The sequence below is a fragment of the Epinephelus moara genome, chromosome 14, assembly GCF_006386435.1.
Source record: "Epinephelus moara isolate mb chromosome 14, YSFRI_EMoa_1.0, whole genome shotgun sequence".
Classification (NCBI taxonomy): domain Eukaryota; kingdom Metazoa; phylum Chordata; class Actinopteri; order Perciformes; family Serranidae; genus Epinephelus; species Epinephelus moara.
Window position 1 is genome coordinate 7392934 of NC_065519.1, and position 13208 is coordinate 7406141.

At 40.5% G+C, this 13208-nt stretch overlaps 1 protein-coding gene across 1 annotated transcript in view; it reads right to left on the reverse strand.

Moving 5' to 3' along the window:
* Positions 1–7614, reverse strand: part of galnt16 (UDP-N-acetyl-alpha-D-galactosamine:polypeptide N-acetylgalactosaminyltransferase 16) — a 61994-nt gene extending 54380 nt beyond the window's left edge. The window contains exon 1 of the mRNA XM_050061366.1: positions 7207–7614. Coding sequence (XP_049917323.1) covers positions 7207–7407 — 201 coding nt within the window. The 5' untranslated portion in view covers positions 7408–7614. The remainder of the gene's footprint in view (positions 1–7206) is intronic.
* Between the last annotated feature and the right edge of the window lie 5594 nt (positions 7615–13208).

Here is a 13208-nt window from a genome sequence, read left to right on the forward strand (position 1 = left end):
CCAAGGATACTTAAACATGCAGACTGGAGGAGCCAAGATCGAACCACGGATCTTCCGATTAGTGGATGACCCGCTCTACCTCTGAGCCACTTTGTTGGTTTATGTTGTGTTATTAAGTAACCAAAACCCACTATCTTCCACACATCATGCCAATGTCATCATGATAATGTCATGATGACATTGAATGGTAATTGGACTGCACTTGTACAGCGCTTTTCTAGTCTTCCGACCACTCAAAGCACTTTTACACTACATGTCACATTCACTCATTCATACACACATTCACACACTGGTGGCCGAGGCTATCGTACAAGGTGCCACCTGCTACTCAGTAACCATTCACACACACTCACACGCTGATGGAACAGCCATCAGGAGCAATTTGGGGTTCAGTATCTTGCCCAAGGATACTTCGACATGCAGAGTGGAGAAGCCAAGATCGAACCACCGATCTTCCAATTCGTGGACGACTACCTTTAAGCCACATTTGCCTTCATACCTTACAACATTCATTTGTCAGGTATGAAGAACAAAACCCTATCATCTGCCAAACATCCTAATGTTAACATCCACACAATGTGAAATTCTAATGTCATTAGACATTTAAAATCTCCTCAGTCCTATTTTCATTTCAACCAAAATTTAATGTCTGTCTGAAGCAAGAGTCCAGCGTCTCACTGATCTCATATTACGTCCGGTGCAGTTGGAGATGCACACTTCCTTCTGCGCAGTGATACGGTTGGCGGCTGTAGTAAGGTAGAAAGAAAATAGTTCGTAAATGGAAGTGCTCACAACAAGGTCTGTGGATTATTTTGAGTAACCTGATCATGATTTCTGGAAAGAGACATTGCTGTTGAGTTTTTCTCATGTATTTTTTTTTTTTTTTTGGTGCTTTGAGTACTACGAGCTGGTGAGAAGTCAGACATCAGCAAAACTCCAAATATGTATTTCTCATTTTTGGGTGTACTGCCCAAAGGTATATTTACTTATCATGTTTTCATAAAGGGCTTATACTTTCTGGAGTATGTGTTACATTGTGATATTGCTTATTTTCCATGTGTTGAAGGATTTAAATAATTCTTCCAGCAATGCTTCTGTTTTCTAAATAAGTGGACATTAATAGTTCGTGCAAAGTTAAGGTATATCTGCCAGATTGAAAACTGACTTGAATCAAAGCTGAATTGACAAAAAAGAGACAATGTGAAGAAAGTTACCAGACAGTTACCAAGCACTGGCAGAGGTTTAACACAGTCAGCGTTTGTATGGATTACAGAAATGGAAAATATAGCTAATCCTGGTTCAGACAAGATCGTTAACGGCACATTTAACCTAATTCTCTTGTGACGTGTTTATATGGTCACATGTCGAATCATTGTTGCCGGGCGGGTTAGTCAGAAAGAAAGTACCAAACGATCTGAAGTCTGAGTAATAAAACCAGCAGCCGCCGCCTGATCCGAGGACACTCTGACAACTTCATACCAAACAACTGATAAAAACTTAATGTTGGGAGTTGTATCTGTTCTGGAGAAACACATGGGAGGATTATGACAAGCTGATTAGCTGGATGTGGATCTGTGGTCAGATGTTTACAACATGTCTCCTGCTGCATGTCGAGAGCCCTGACAGCAGATGTGCAGGTCAGAGAGACAGCTGATTGCTGCAAATGTTAGTGCGGAGGTCGCCTGACAACAGTGTTCACACACACTGGCGCTGGAGAAAAGAGACAGAAGACTGGTGCTGGGAAATTAGACCACTCAACGCAGGAAACGAGGGGAAAAAAAGTGGAGCCAGTGCAAACAGATTTCACAGATGATGTCATTAGTGAATCAAATGCTACTAATGAACAGGCTTATAGGGAAAGAAAGAAAGAGAGGGGGAACCGGGGGAGTTAGGGCAGGGCACTCTGTAAGCTAAGTAATGAATGAAAAAAGAGAGAGAGAAAGGAGGGGCACGACAATAAAAGAAAGAAAGGAAGCAATGATGGAACAAAGTAATGAAGGAAGGGAAGAAGTTAGGAAGACGTAAGGAGGAAAGACAGATGGGAAATAATGAGGAAAAGACAGAATGATAAAAGAAAGAAAATAAGGAAACAGAGATTGGTGGAAGAGAAGGAAAAAAGACAGAAAAGGGTAAAAGAGTAGAGATAGAGGGAAGGACAGAACAACAAGACAATAAGGAATGAGGAGAATAAAGGGAAGAGAAAATGAAATACAGAAGGAAAGAAAGAAAAAGGGGATTGATGGAGAAGGAAGGAAGAAAATAAATACAGAAAAAGATGAGGATTGAAGAAATGGGGGAAAGGAATAAAGAAAGAAGGAAGGGGGGATGATGGAGAAAGGGTAAAAGAAAAAAGGGAAAGACAAAAGTAATAAAGAAAGAAAGGAAGGTAGAGGGAACAGACAGAATAAAGGAAGGGAGCAAAGACTGATGGATTAAGGAAAGGAAAAACACAGACAAGGCAAGGAAGATGGACAGAAGGGAAGATGAAAGAAAGGGTAAAGAGAGGAAAATAGGGAAGGACAGACAGGTTACAAGACATAAAAGAGGGAAAGAAGGAAGATAGAAGGACAGACCAGCTCTGTCTCTTTAGAAGAAAATGTTATGTACATTTCTGCAAACGAAAAATACGACAAATTTAAACATGTCAAACACATCATTTCAACGTTTCTGAAGTGACGTAGCAAAGTGAGACGCCTGCCAAACCAAAGACCACTGTTAGAGATCAACAAAAAACAACAGCGGTTGTAATTTCGTGAGTCATTACTGTGTTTATGCACCAAATGTGTGTGTTTTGTAGCAACCTGTCACTGTTCTTCCTGTGGGGAAAATACCATGACAAGCAGATGTTTTTTTCGCAAGACATTGATCTGTTTCCAGCCGGGCTTGTGCCCCCAAAAGTGGGTACTTTAAACCAAATCGTCACAACTTTTCCCATCCACAACCAAGTGGTGTTTGTGCCTAAACCCAACCACGTGAACCACAGGCTTGTTGAAGCGTAAGTTTCAAAATATCAGCTACATAATAACATCTAATTGTAATGTATTCAGGGTTTGTGAGGTCACAATGACCTTTGACCTTCTGATCAGTTCATCCTTGAGTCCAAGTGGACGTTTGTGCCAAATTTTAAAAAATGCCCTAAAGCGGTTCTTGAGATAATGTGTTCACTAGACTGGAACGGACATACCAGGATGTATGGGCAGACGAACACAAGTAATGACAGACAGACAACCTGACAAAATAAAGCCTCTGGCTGTTGCTGCCACAAAGGCATAAAGATAAAGGACGGATTGAAGAAAGCAAGAAATGAAGGAAGGATGGGAGGAGGGAAAGAAGGGAAAGTATGAGGGAAGGACAGAAGGACAAAATTGAGAAACAGACAAATGAAGGACAGGATGATGGACAAAAGGAAAGAACAAAGAAAAAAGGTAAACGATACAATGAAGGACAGAAAGTAAAAATGAAGGATGGGAGGAGGGAAGGAAAGGACGGAGTGAAAAAAGTGAGAAACAAACAAACAAAAGAACAGGACGATGGACAAAAGGAAATAAAAAAGTAGAAGGAACATGATAGAATGAAGGACAGAAAGTAGGAAGGAAGGAAGGAAGGAATCAGGGGAAGGACAGAATGACAAAAGTGAGAAATAAAACAAAGGACAGGATGATGGACAAAAGGAAATAAAGAAGTAAAAGGAACATGGTAGAATGAAAGACAGAAAGTAAGAATGAAGGAAGGAAGGAAGGAAGGAAGGAAGGAAGGAAGGAAGAATTAGGGGAAGGACAGAAAGACAAAAGTGAGCAACAAAAACAAAGAGTAGGACAATGGACAAAAGGATATAAAGAAGTAGAAGGAACATGTTTGAATGAAGGAAGGAAGGAAGGAAGGAAGGAAAGAAGGAAAGAGGAAGGAAGGAAGGAAGGAAGGAAGGGACGAATTAGGGGCAGATCGACAGAAGAAAGAAGGGCAAAGTGGAGAGGATGATGAAAGAAAGAAAGAAAGAGGAGAGACCCTTCAGTGCAGCCCTTCTCTCTAGTCTTTGTGTAGCAGCCTCCTCCTGTTGAACTGTTGGACTGTGTCGTGCAGAGCTGGCAGCCCGAGCGCTTCAGGTCAGGTTACCAGAACAAACTACAGCGAGGAAATCTCAGTTTGGTGACGAAGGTGAACGACCCTGCTGAGCAAATCAAAGATCACTAACGAAAAAAAGCTCAACTCAGAAACCCTCGGATCCAAAGCACACAGTTCAAAGAACGATCTGATTAGATGTGTGTTTGCGGTTCACCAGCAGAGATGATGTATCTCTCTTTTTACAATTATCAAACACTCAGCGATTATTCAGAGTGTTTCCATATTTGTTTGCATGCATCTTCTGATCTACACCATATTCTTGGCCTGCGTTCACACACACCGCTGCAGACCACAGTTTCCTCTTTTTATTCATGCATGAGGCGACTCCTTAAGTAGGCCTGCAAGCTTAAATGCCACAACAGCTCCACCGTTTGGCATTTGCCCTTGAATTATTAAATCCTGTGAACAGCGTTTTAATGAATCTGCCGCTGCTGGAGCGAAACATCCTGACATGTTGGCACACATCCTTGGCCACAGCTGAGACGATTTTATTGGCCTAGTAAATTGTGAAAGAGGCTCCAGTGTGTTGTATTTCCACAACAGTCTCTGTCTCCTAAAAGTACAGTTGGATATTCAATTGATTTGTCTGTCAGCTCTGTGACAGCAGTGAGTAGCTGCAGAGGGGAAACAGCAACATTCAGCAAGAACTGATTTATGTTTTCACCCAAATAAATCTCATATTCTGGGAGAATGTTAACAGGAGTTTCTCTCACTTTTACATCACATGAATCCATCTGTCTCACAGTTTTATATCAAGCTGAAAAGGTTGAGTACACTGGATTTAAAAAGTGAAATTAGTAGGGTTTATTATAGAGCTGCAACAATTCTTTGATTAATGCAAAACTGCCAAACATACACTCGTTCACGCTTCTCATATGTGAGGACTTGATGCTTTGTTTGTCATATATAACAATAAATTGATCACATATTTGCGTTTTGTACCAGTCACTGAATAAATCTGAGGCACAAAACGATTTATCGAAATTAAAAATAGTCAATAGTTGCCATAAGCGTAGATTTCAAGGGGCACAGGGGTCACACCTCCCTCAATATTTACACCATGTGCATGTGTCCCCTTTAATAAAATCATGAAAGTAGCAGAGGACTTTCCTTTTGACAATATTAAAGACATTTACACCCTAAATTGATGCAGAAAATGCACATATTGGTGCATAAAGATTCATCACAATGCAGGAAATTAGGTGTTTGAAGCTAAGAATTTCTTGCCAGAGGACCCCCAAACCCTCCGTGTGTCCCCCTAAATGTTAAAACGAAACCGACACCCTTGTTACTTAAAGGTAAAAACCAAACTTGCCAGCTTACTCAGTGTAAACGTCCATGGTACAGGCAGTCTGGGGCACTAGAAATCCTACTAATACATGGATGACCAACACGTTTCGACCAGAGTCTCCATCATTTATCATTCCATCAGTCTCCATAATTTTTAGTTTCTGCCACTTTATGTGCAGGTTTGTCACAATATATAACAATTCTTATTTATTTCACTGCGGTTTCCTTTCTGTTTATTTGGCATTTAACCTGTTTTCTTATTCAAAGTATACATTTATGTCATTTTCATTTTCAATTTCTGTCAATGTGTTGTTTTTTTTGTCTAGTAGGGCTATACCAATATGTCATAACCTGTGTCACATGACCCTCACATGAGCTCTTAAACTGCACACCTGTTTCCAATGCATTTTACACCCTGATGAAGACTCTCTTGTCGAAACGTGTTCGTTATCCATGTATTAATAGAAGATTTTTAGCTACAGTGGGAGTGCCTCGGATGCATTTTTGGACTGCCTGCCTGTACTAGGGACTTTTACACTGAGTGAGCTAAGTGACTCTTTGCCCCGTCCTTGAAGAACACCTGATTTTTTTTTACAACTAACTACACAGAGCCTTAACCCACTGCAGTACTCCCTAATTTTTGCCTCTGCACCCGTGTTATGTGCATCATTAGTTTATGCAACGGCTCCAACTAAGTGGTTTTAGCTTAGTCAAATTGGCATTTGGATCTTTAACTCAAGAAAATGTCAGTCTTAAGTTTCCAAAGCACAAGTCCAACATCTAAACCAAAATATATTCAGCTAACAATGATACAAAACAGCAGAAAAGTAGCAAATCCTCACATCTGAGAAGCTGGAATCCAAAAAACTTGTATTTCTGCCTGATAAATGACTTAAATCACTGCTGATCAGTTGTCTGCCTACAGACAGATCAATTATCCTGCAGCACCAGAGTCCTTTTCACTTCACCCCTGTTTAAAAGGAACTAAAAGCACCAGCCACAGGTCTTGTATCTCTTTCCACTTAATGCATCAGAAAACCCTGCAGCCAAGTAGACCAGATCTCCTAATCTGAGCTGGCGCGGACCCAGCCACAGTCTGTGCCCGTGTGTTGCAACCTGGAGAGGTTACTGCAAGCAGAGACCGACGACCACCACACCTACAGTTAAACTGCATTTAGCAGAGCTTGTTTTCACTACTCCGCCCTGGCAGCAGGCAACAACAGGCGGATACAGACCTGACCTGACAGAAACAGGCCTTTAATGACAGACTGGAGGAGCGCAGAGGCGATTGAGCAAGGATGTCTCCTCCTGTGCCCTGTCCGAGCTGAAAAACCTCTCATGTGCGATGCAAGAAAAGGTCTCAGCATAATGTGGTTTACGAGGTGTTTGCGCACGACGCACAGGATTTATGGAAAGCCTCTTACGTGTGCTTGAGGTACTCACAGGCTCGGGGAAGGCACGGAGAGGCAGGGAAACACTGACAAACATGAGCAGCCTGTAGAATAATGGTATATGGCTGCACGGGTGGAGGAGGAGGAGGTTGGAGATGGATTAAGATGCGTGTTAAAGCCGTACGTGTGAGAAACATACACATTCCTGCTGTGACACCCAGCTGTGCATCATCACCACCACCACCACCACCACCACCATCCTCATCACCCCAGGTTCCACACACACACATGCACATCAACATGCAGCACACACTCTCCTGCAGCTCGGCGCCTCCAGCGACAGCGCGCCGCTCTCCTCTCTCCCCTTCCTCTCTTTCTCCCCCCACAAGCCGCGCTCACTCACTATCAGCGGGATGGTCCTGTCGTCCCGGTGGATCTCCAGCCGACCGGAGACCCCCTTCTGCCCGTGGCCCCTGCCGCGGGTCTGCGACGCCGACGACGACGGCGACGACTGGGGCTTGTTGTCCTGCCACAGGTAATAAAACGTCCCCAGGATCCACGCAACGGTCAGAATCGCGATGGCGTTGGCCCGTATCCTGCGCATGGTGAGCCCATATGGAGGGCTCCGTAGGCGAGCCCGGCTGGTTCAGGTCCGTCCTCGGCAGAAGGTGCAGCCTCCCCGCCGGTGTGATGCGTTGAGTCGTAGCGCAGACAGACAGCCTCTATCTCTCCGCGAACAGCCGCTTCTGCCGGAGCGCTGCCTCTCTGCTGGGATTTGCGCACTGACAGAGCCACGGTCCTAGCGCCGAGTCATATCATCCCCCTACACACACACACACACACACACACACACACACACTCACTTACACACTATCCATCCACACACTACAATGAGGAGAGGATGTCCAATCTGCATCCAGCAGCTGAGGTCCTACTTTCAGCCCTTAGAGGTGCAGATCAGAGGGGAAATGTTGAGATATACATTTCTACACGTCCTCTGGTCATTTTAATCCCTGATGCACGTGATCCCTCTGCGTGTCACTGAAGGCTGGGGCTGGTTTTAGTTACAAGAACATCACCTCTTTCCCTTTAAAACACAAAGACCTTCCCATTGTACAAACCACCCTGTGCAATAACTGCATTAAAAGCTGTGGTGAGGAACACTTACTCAAGTATTTACTTACTTATACTTTGAGTAAAATACTTAAATTTTCTTACTACATTGAAGAAGGAAACAAATTGTATTTTTTGCTCTATACACTCAAAATTACACATACAACACATATGTTCAGTGTATAAATTATGATGCAATGTTACAGATTAAAATATATAAGGGACTGTTTATTATTTGTATCTGATTGCTTCTTCCACCAGTGATTAAGAGTCAACTTGACCTCCTCATTAGCTGTTTTATATTTTGAGTTGCCCTTTAGATCAGGCTCAGTTTGACCATTAATCAAGAAAAGTGAGAGTTGTGGTGTTTTGCTCGAGTCATGTAGAAGAACTGATGGAAAACAGAGTATAAGGTGGCAACTAAAATGTGCTTTTATTATTGTTTAATGTAAATATCTAGTCATATAATTAAGTAGTGAAAACCCCAATGTGTTTTACTTTTCTATCTTATAAAGCAAAGCAAGAAGCAAATTATAGGATTTATTTTCTTTAAAATGACTTCAGAGATCATTAAAATAAATACTTAATTTTCTGTAAGTAGTAAATCAATTAATAGAGTAATAAAAAATTGCATTTTGGTTTCCATACACCCATAAGTATGTGTGACTTTATGTTTTTTAAAGGGTATGTTCACTCAGATTACACAAAATCATACTACCTGTTGTAGTATCCATGCACATAGCTTTAGATTTATTTGCCCAATTGTTTTACATACTATATCTTTTTAAAATTTCAGCTGCCACCTTACGACATTGACAACACATTCTCTCTCCGGCCTCGTCACATATCAACGTTTGGTCATGGACTTTCCACGTCCACATAAGACGTGAAAGGTACCCTGGTTTTGTTGGTTGTTGTCGTTCTGCCTGTTACATGCTTTGTCTTCTTTCAAAATACACTTCCGTTTACAGAGGAAATTTACCATTTACATACAGTCGCTTTCAAAATAAAAGCACCACGTCAGTACAACACAGCAAGTTAATGTTTTGGGTTTTTTTGCCTACAACAACAAAAGCACATGGTTGGGTTTAGGAAAAAAGAACAGGGTTTGGCTTTATAATCTTACAGGACGCAAACACTGCTCTCCCAGGTGTCTCCCACGACCTCTCCAAGGTCGGTCTTTGTTGGACTGATCCACCGGCCTCCTACAAGCCCCACTCTGACTTTTGCTGGCTCAACTTTCATTCTTGCCGTTAAACTATAATGGAAACCAGCCGCATATCATGTGGATGTTAAAGGACGACTTTTTGCATCAGTGTATGATGCCACAAGTCACTGCCAAAGTGCCGGATTTCAACGACTTCAGAGTGAGACCGGGTTGACACTAAAAGTGAATGGAATTTCATTTGTGGTGCTCAAGGTTTACAAAAACGACATTTAAAAATTAAACAACAGCATCTCTCTCTTCCAGGAACAAGTACCCTGGGCGATCCTCAGGCCTCACTATGAACAGTTTTAATAAGGTCTGTTTCTTCTGAAGTATTTTCAGTAAAAACTGAAATTAAAATCTGGATAAAACAACCTGTATGTTACAAACCACTGAATGAGAAAATATTCTAATTTCAGTGAACTGACCCTTTAATTCCTTCCATACTGCTCCCCCTGCGGCCAGAATCAAAAGGAAACCTGCAACTTATTTATCCTCCCTGTATAAGAAGACTCATTATTCTGCCTATGCATTTTAAATTATACATTTAAATTAAGAGCCTGCAGCTCACTCAGAGCATATTAAGCAGCTGAATTGATCATGAGGAGGAAAAAGAAGCCCTTGCAGTCTTTGAACAGCAGCGTCATGAATATTCAACTCCTCCTGAGTTAATTCTGGATTTGCACAGATGACCTCTGCAACTATGACTTATTCAGTGTACGAATAAATCAGAGGCGTTAAAAAAATGTCAGAATACATTAGACTGAGAGGACCCCTCTCCCAAATCCATAACGGCCTTTAAACTGCTGCACAGACCAGCAACGAAATCAGAGCAGAGCAGTAACACCCCCGAGGCATAACAGAGCTGAGGAGGCTGAAATATTTTCATCTTATTCTGGTAGAAGAAATATAAAAACAGCCCACAGTATGAGCTCATCTGACCCCACCTAACAGCCATACACTCTGTGTGTGTGAGAGGCGTCCACACAGCTGGGCCCACCACCACCACAACATCAGGAATTAGGAATGCCAAGTTTTCCCTCATCAGACACACAAAGAAACCTGATCCAGAGTCAGCGGGGAAGAGGCAACACTGAGTACAATGAGATCAATACACACAGAGACAGTGTCCATCTGCAGCTGTTCACTGTTATGTCATTCATCTGTGATGTATTCATTGTTTTGTCATGAAATAAACTTAACTGGATTATATGTAAGTTTTCATTTAAATCATAATGGGTTTCTATTTCTCTTACATTCAGTTTTTTCTACTATATTTCTTTTTTTTCTTGTACATATTGTTATTTCCCCTACAATTAATTTTGTCATACATTAAATTTTCCCGTTACATTCAGTTTTTTCCCCCCTGCATTTGGTTTTGTCTCCTACATTTAGTTTTTTATACATTTAATTTTTTCTCCTGCATGTAGTTTTTTATACATTTAGTTTCCCTCCTACATTTAGTTTTTTCATACATTTAGTTTTTTCTCCTGCATTTAATTTTGTCTCCTACATTTAGTTTCTCTCCTACATTTAGTGTTTTTCTCCTACATTTAGTTTTTTATACATTTAATTTTTTCTCCTGCATGTAGTTTTTTATACATTTAGTTTTTTCCCTCCTACATTTAGTTTTTTCATACATTTAGNTCCTGCATTTATTTTGTCTCCTACATTTAGTTTCTCTCCTACATTTAGTGTTTTTCTCCTACATTTAGCCCCCCCAACATTTATTTTTTTTCTCCTACATTTAGTTTCCCCCCAACATTAAGTTTTTTCTCCTACATTTAGTTTCCCCCCTGCATTAAGTGTTTTTCTCCCGTATTTTGTTTTTCCTCCTGCATTAACCTTCGTCTCCTACATTTAGTTTGTCTCATACATTTAGTTTCCCCCTACATTAAGTTTTTCTCCCACATATAGTTTTCTCCTAAATTTTGTTTTTCCCTGGCATTAAGTGTTTTTCTCCTACATTTACTTACCTTTAAACATTTAGTTTTTTTATATATTTAATTTTGTCTCCTACATTTGGTTTCTCTCCTACATTTAGTTTTTCCTCATACATTTAGTATTTTCTCCTACATTTAGTGTTTTCCTCCTATATTTATTTTTTCCTCCTACATTTAGGTTTCCCCCCAAACATTAAGGTTTTTCTCCTACATTTAGTTTCCCCCCTGCATTAAGTGTTTTTCTCCCATATTTTGTTTTTCCTTCGGCATTAACCTTCGTCTCCTACATTTAGTTTTTGATACACATTTAGTTTTTCTCCCACATATAGTTTTTATCATACACTTGAGTTTTTTCCACTGCATTAAGTGTTTTTTTCCCTCATTTAGTTTTTTCTCCTACATTTAGTCTTTCTTATACATTTCATTTTTCTCCTACATTTAATTTTTTTCTCATACATTTAGTTTTGTCTCCTACATTTAGTTTTTCTCCTACATTTAATTTTGTCTCCTACATTTTTCTCCCCTACATGTAGGTTTTTCGATTTGAAAAAAGCAAAAGCCTGTATTATGAACTGGGAGTGTGGGGTTTGACAGAAGTTACCACTGATGATGCGGGGAAATCTAATGAAAGACCTGTGCATTATGGGAAATGTAGCATCCAGCTTTTTATGGAGTTCAAGGACTAAAAGTCAAGATATCTCAGGCTCTGCTGATTTAATTTCAACCACTCTTCTTCTTTTTTTTTTTTTTTTTTAAATCTGTCTCTTGTGAATCCCCCAGCTTTATTGAAGTGCAATACTAAGTTTCTGGAGTTCCACTTCAACTTTGTTATACACACTCCCTTCATATTGCCTCATGCACTTCTCTTTTCTATTGGGTAAAAACCTTTCAGTAGAAAAGTTTGGCAGTGAAGAGTCACACCCAGGCATTTATTCATATATAGAATACTATAAAAATATGTATTGTTTTATAATGTATGAATGTGTCAGTGGTATGTTTTGTTTTGTATCTTATGTTGTTTCACCTCAGTAGAGCTGTGTTTTCTGTTTTCTTACCTCTTAAAAACAGAATAAAAATCTATATTATGTGTTAGAGCCAGTAAATAAAACACAGCATCTCAGGTTGCAGCACTGCCTCCTGGTCTTTTATGGCTGCTGTCCATGTTGAAACTATTCTCTATGTTTCCTCTCTGATTGATTTCTACCTCTGTGATGTTGGTGCAAAAGTGTGAATCCAGAAGAAAGCCTCTCCTCTTCAGTTCTAAATTTGTTTAAAAAACAAAGGGAGAAATCTTAGCCAAAAAAGAACAACACATGAAAATCAAAGGAAAGCAAGCAAGTAGGAAGGTCTATACCAGGGGTAGGCAACCTCGAGCCTGGAGGGTCTAAAGAGCCGCATGCTCTTGGATAATGGTTATTTTTCAACGTTCAGATTTTCATTTGTCATTGTTGTAGGCCTTAAGTGATTATTGCATTCTACAACTGTGAAAATGTGTAGCCAATACATCCAATTAACAAATGTTTCAACATTTCATCAGCTGAAATGTGCGTCACATGCCTATGACCTGGTGCCTTTTCCTCTAAATTTTGTTGAACTTAAGTAGCAGTGGTCTGGAGTCTATCTAGCAAGGTCCAAAAAAGGAAAAGTCTTGCTTTCAGCACTGATGCTGCAAAATTAAAGTACTAAATAATTATAAATATTCCACTGCAGAGTAGCCACCTTGTAGTAAATCATATTAATGAATGCTCATTTAGGTCTATTCGTAAAGTTGATGGGCTAATTCTGAGTTAATAGGCTGTTTCCTTTATTCAAATATGTTTAGCGGCTCCAGATAGATTTTGTTTTGGCCAATAAGGTCCTTTTAATAGTAAAGGTTGCCGACCCCCGGTCTATACAACGCAATAAGCTGTAGAATGGAATGTAAAGAACATTGGCTGAGAAATATGGAGCAACTGACCTTTCGTTAAGCCCAGCCCCTTTGTGATGGTCTGACAAGCTGTCGCAGTAAGCATGGAGCCCACACTGTAACTAACTGCACTCCCTGAAGAAATATTATCATATTTTTGGAAAATGAAAGAGTGATTCCAGAGAGAAGCAGACAGAGGGGTCTACAGTCTGTGTTTGAAGGATATATCCAGGATG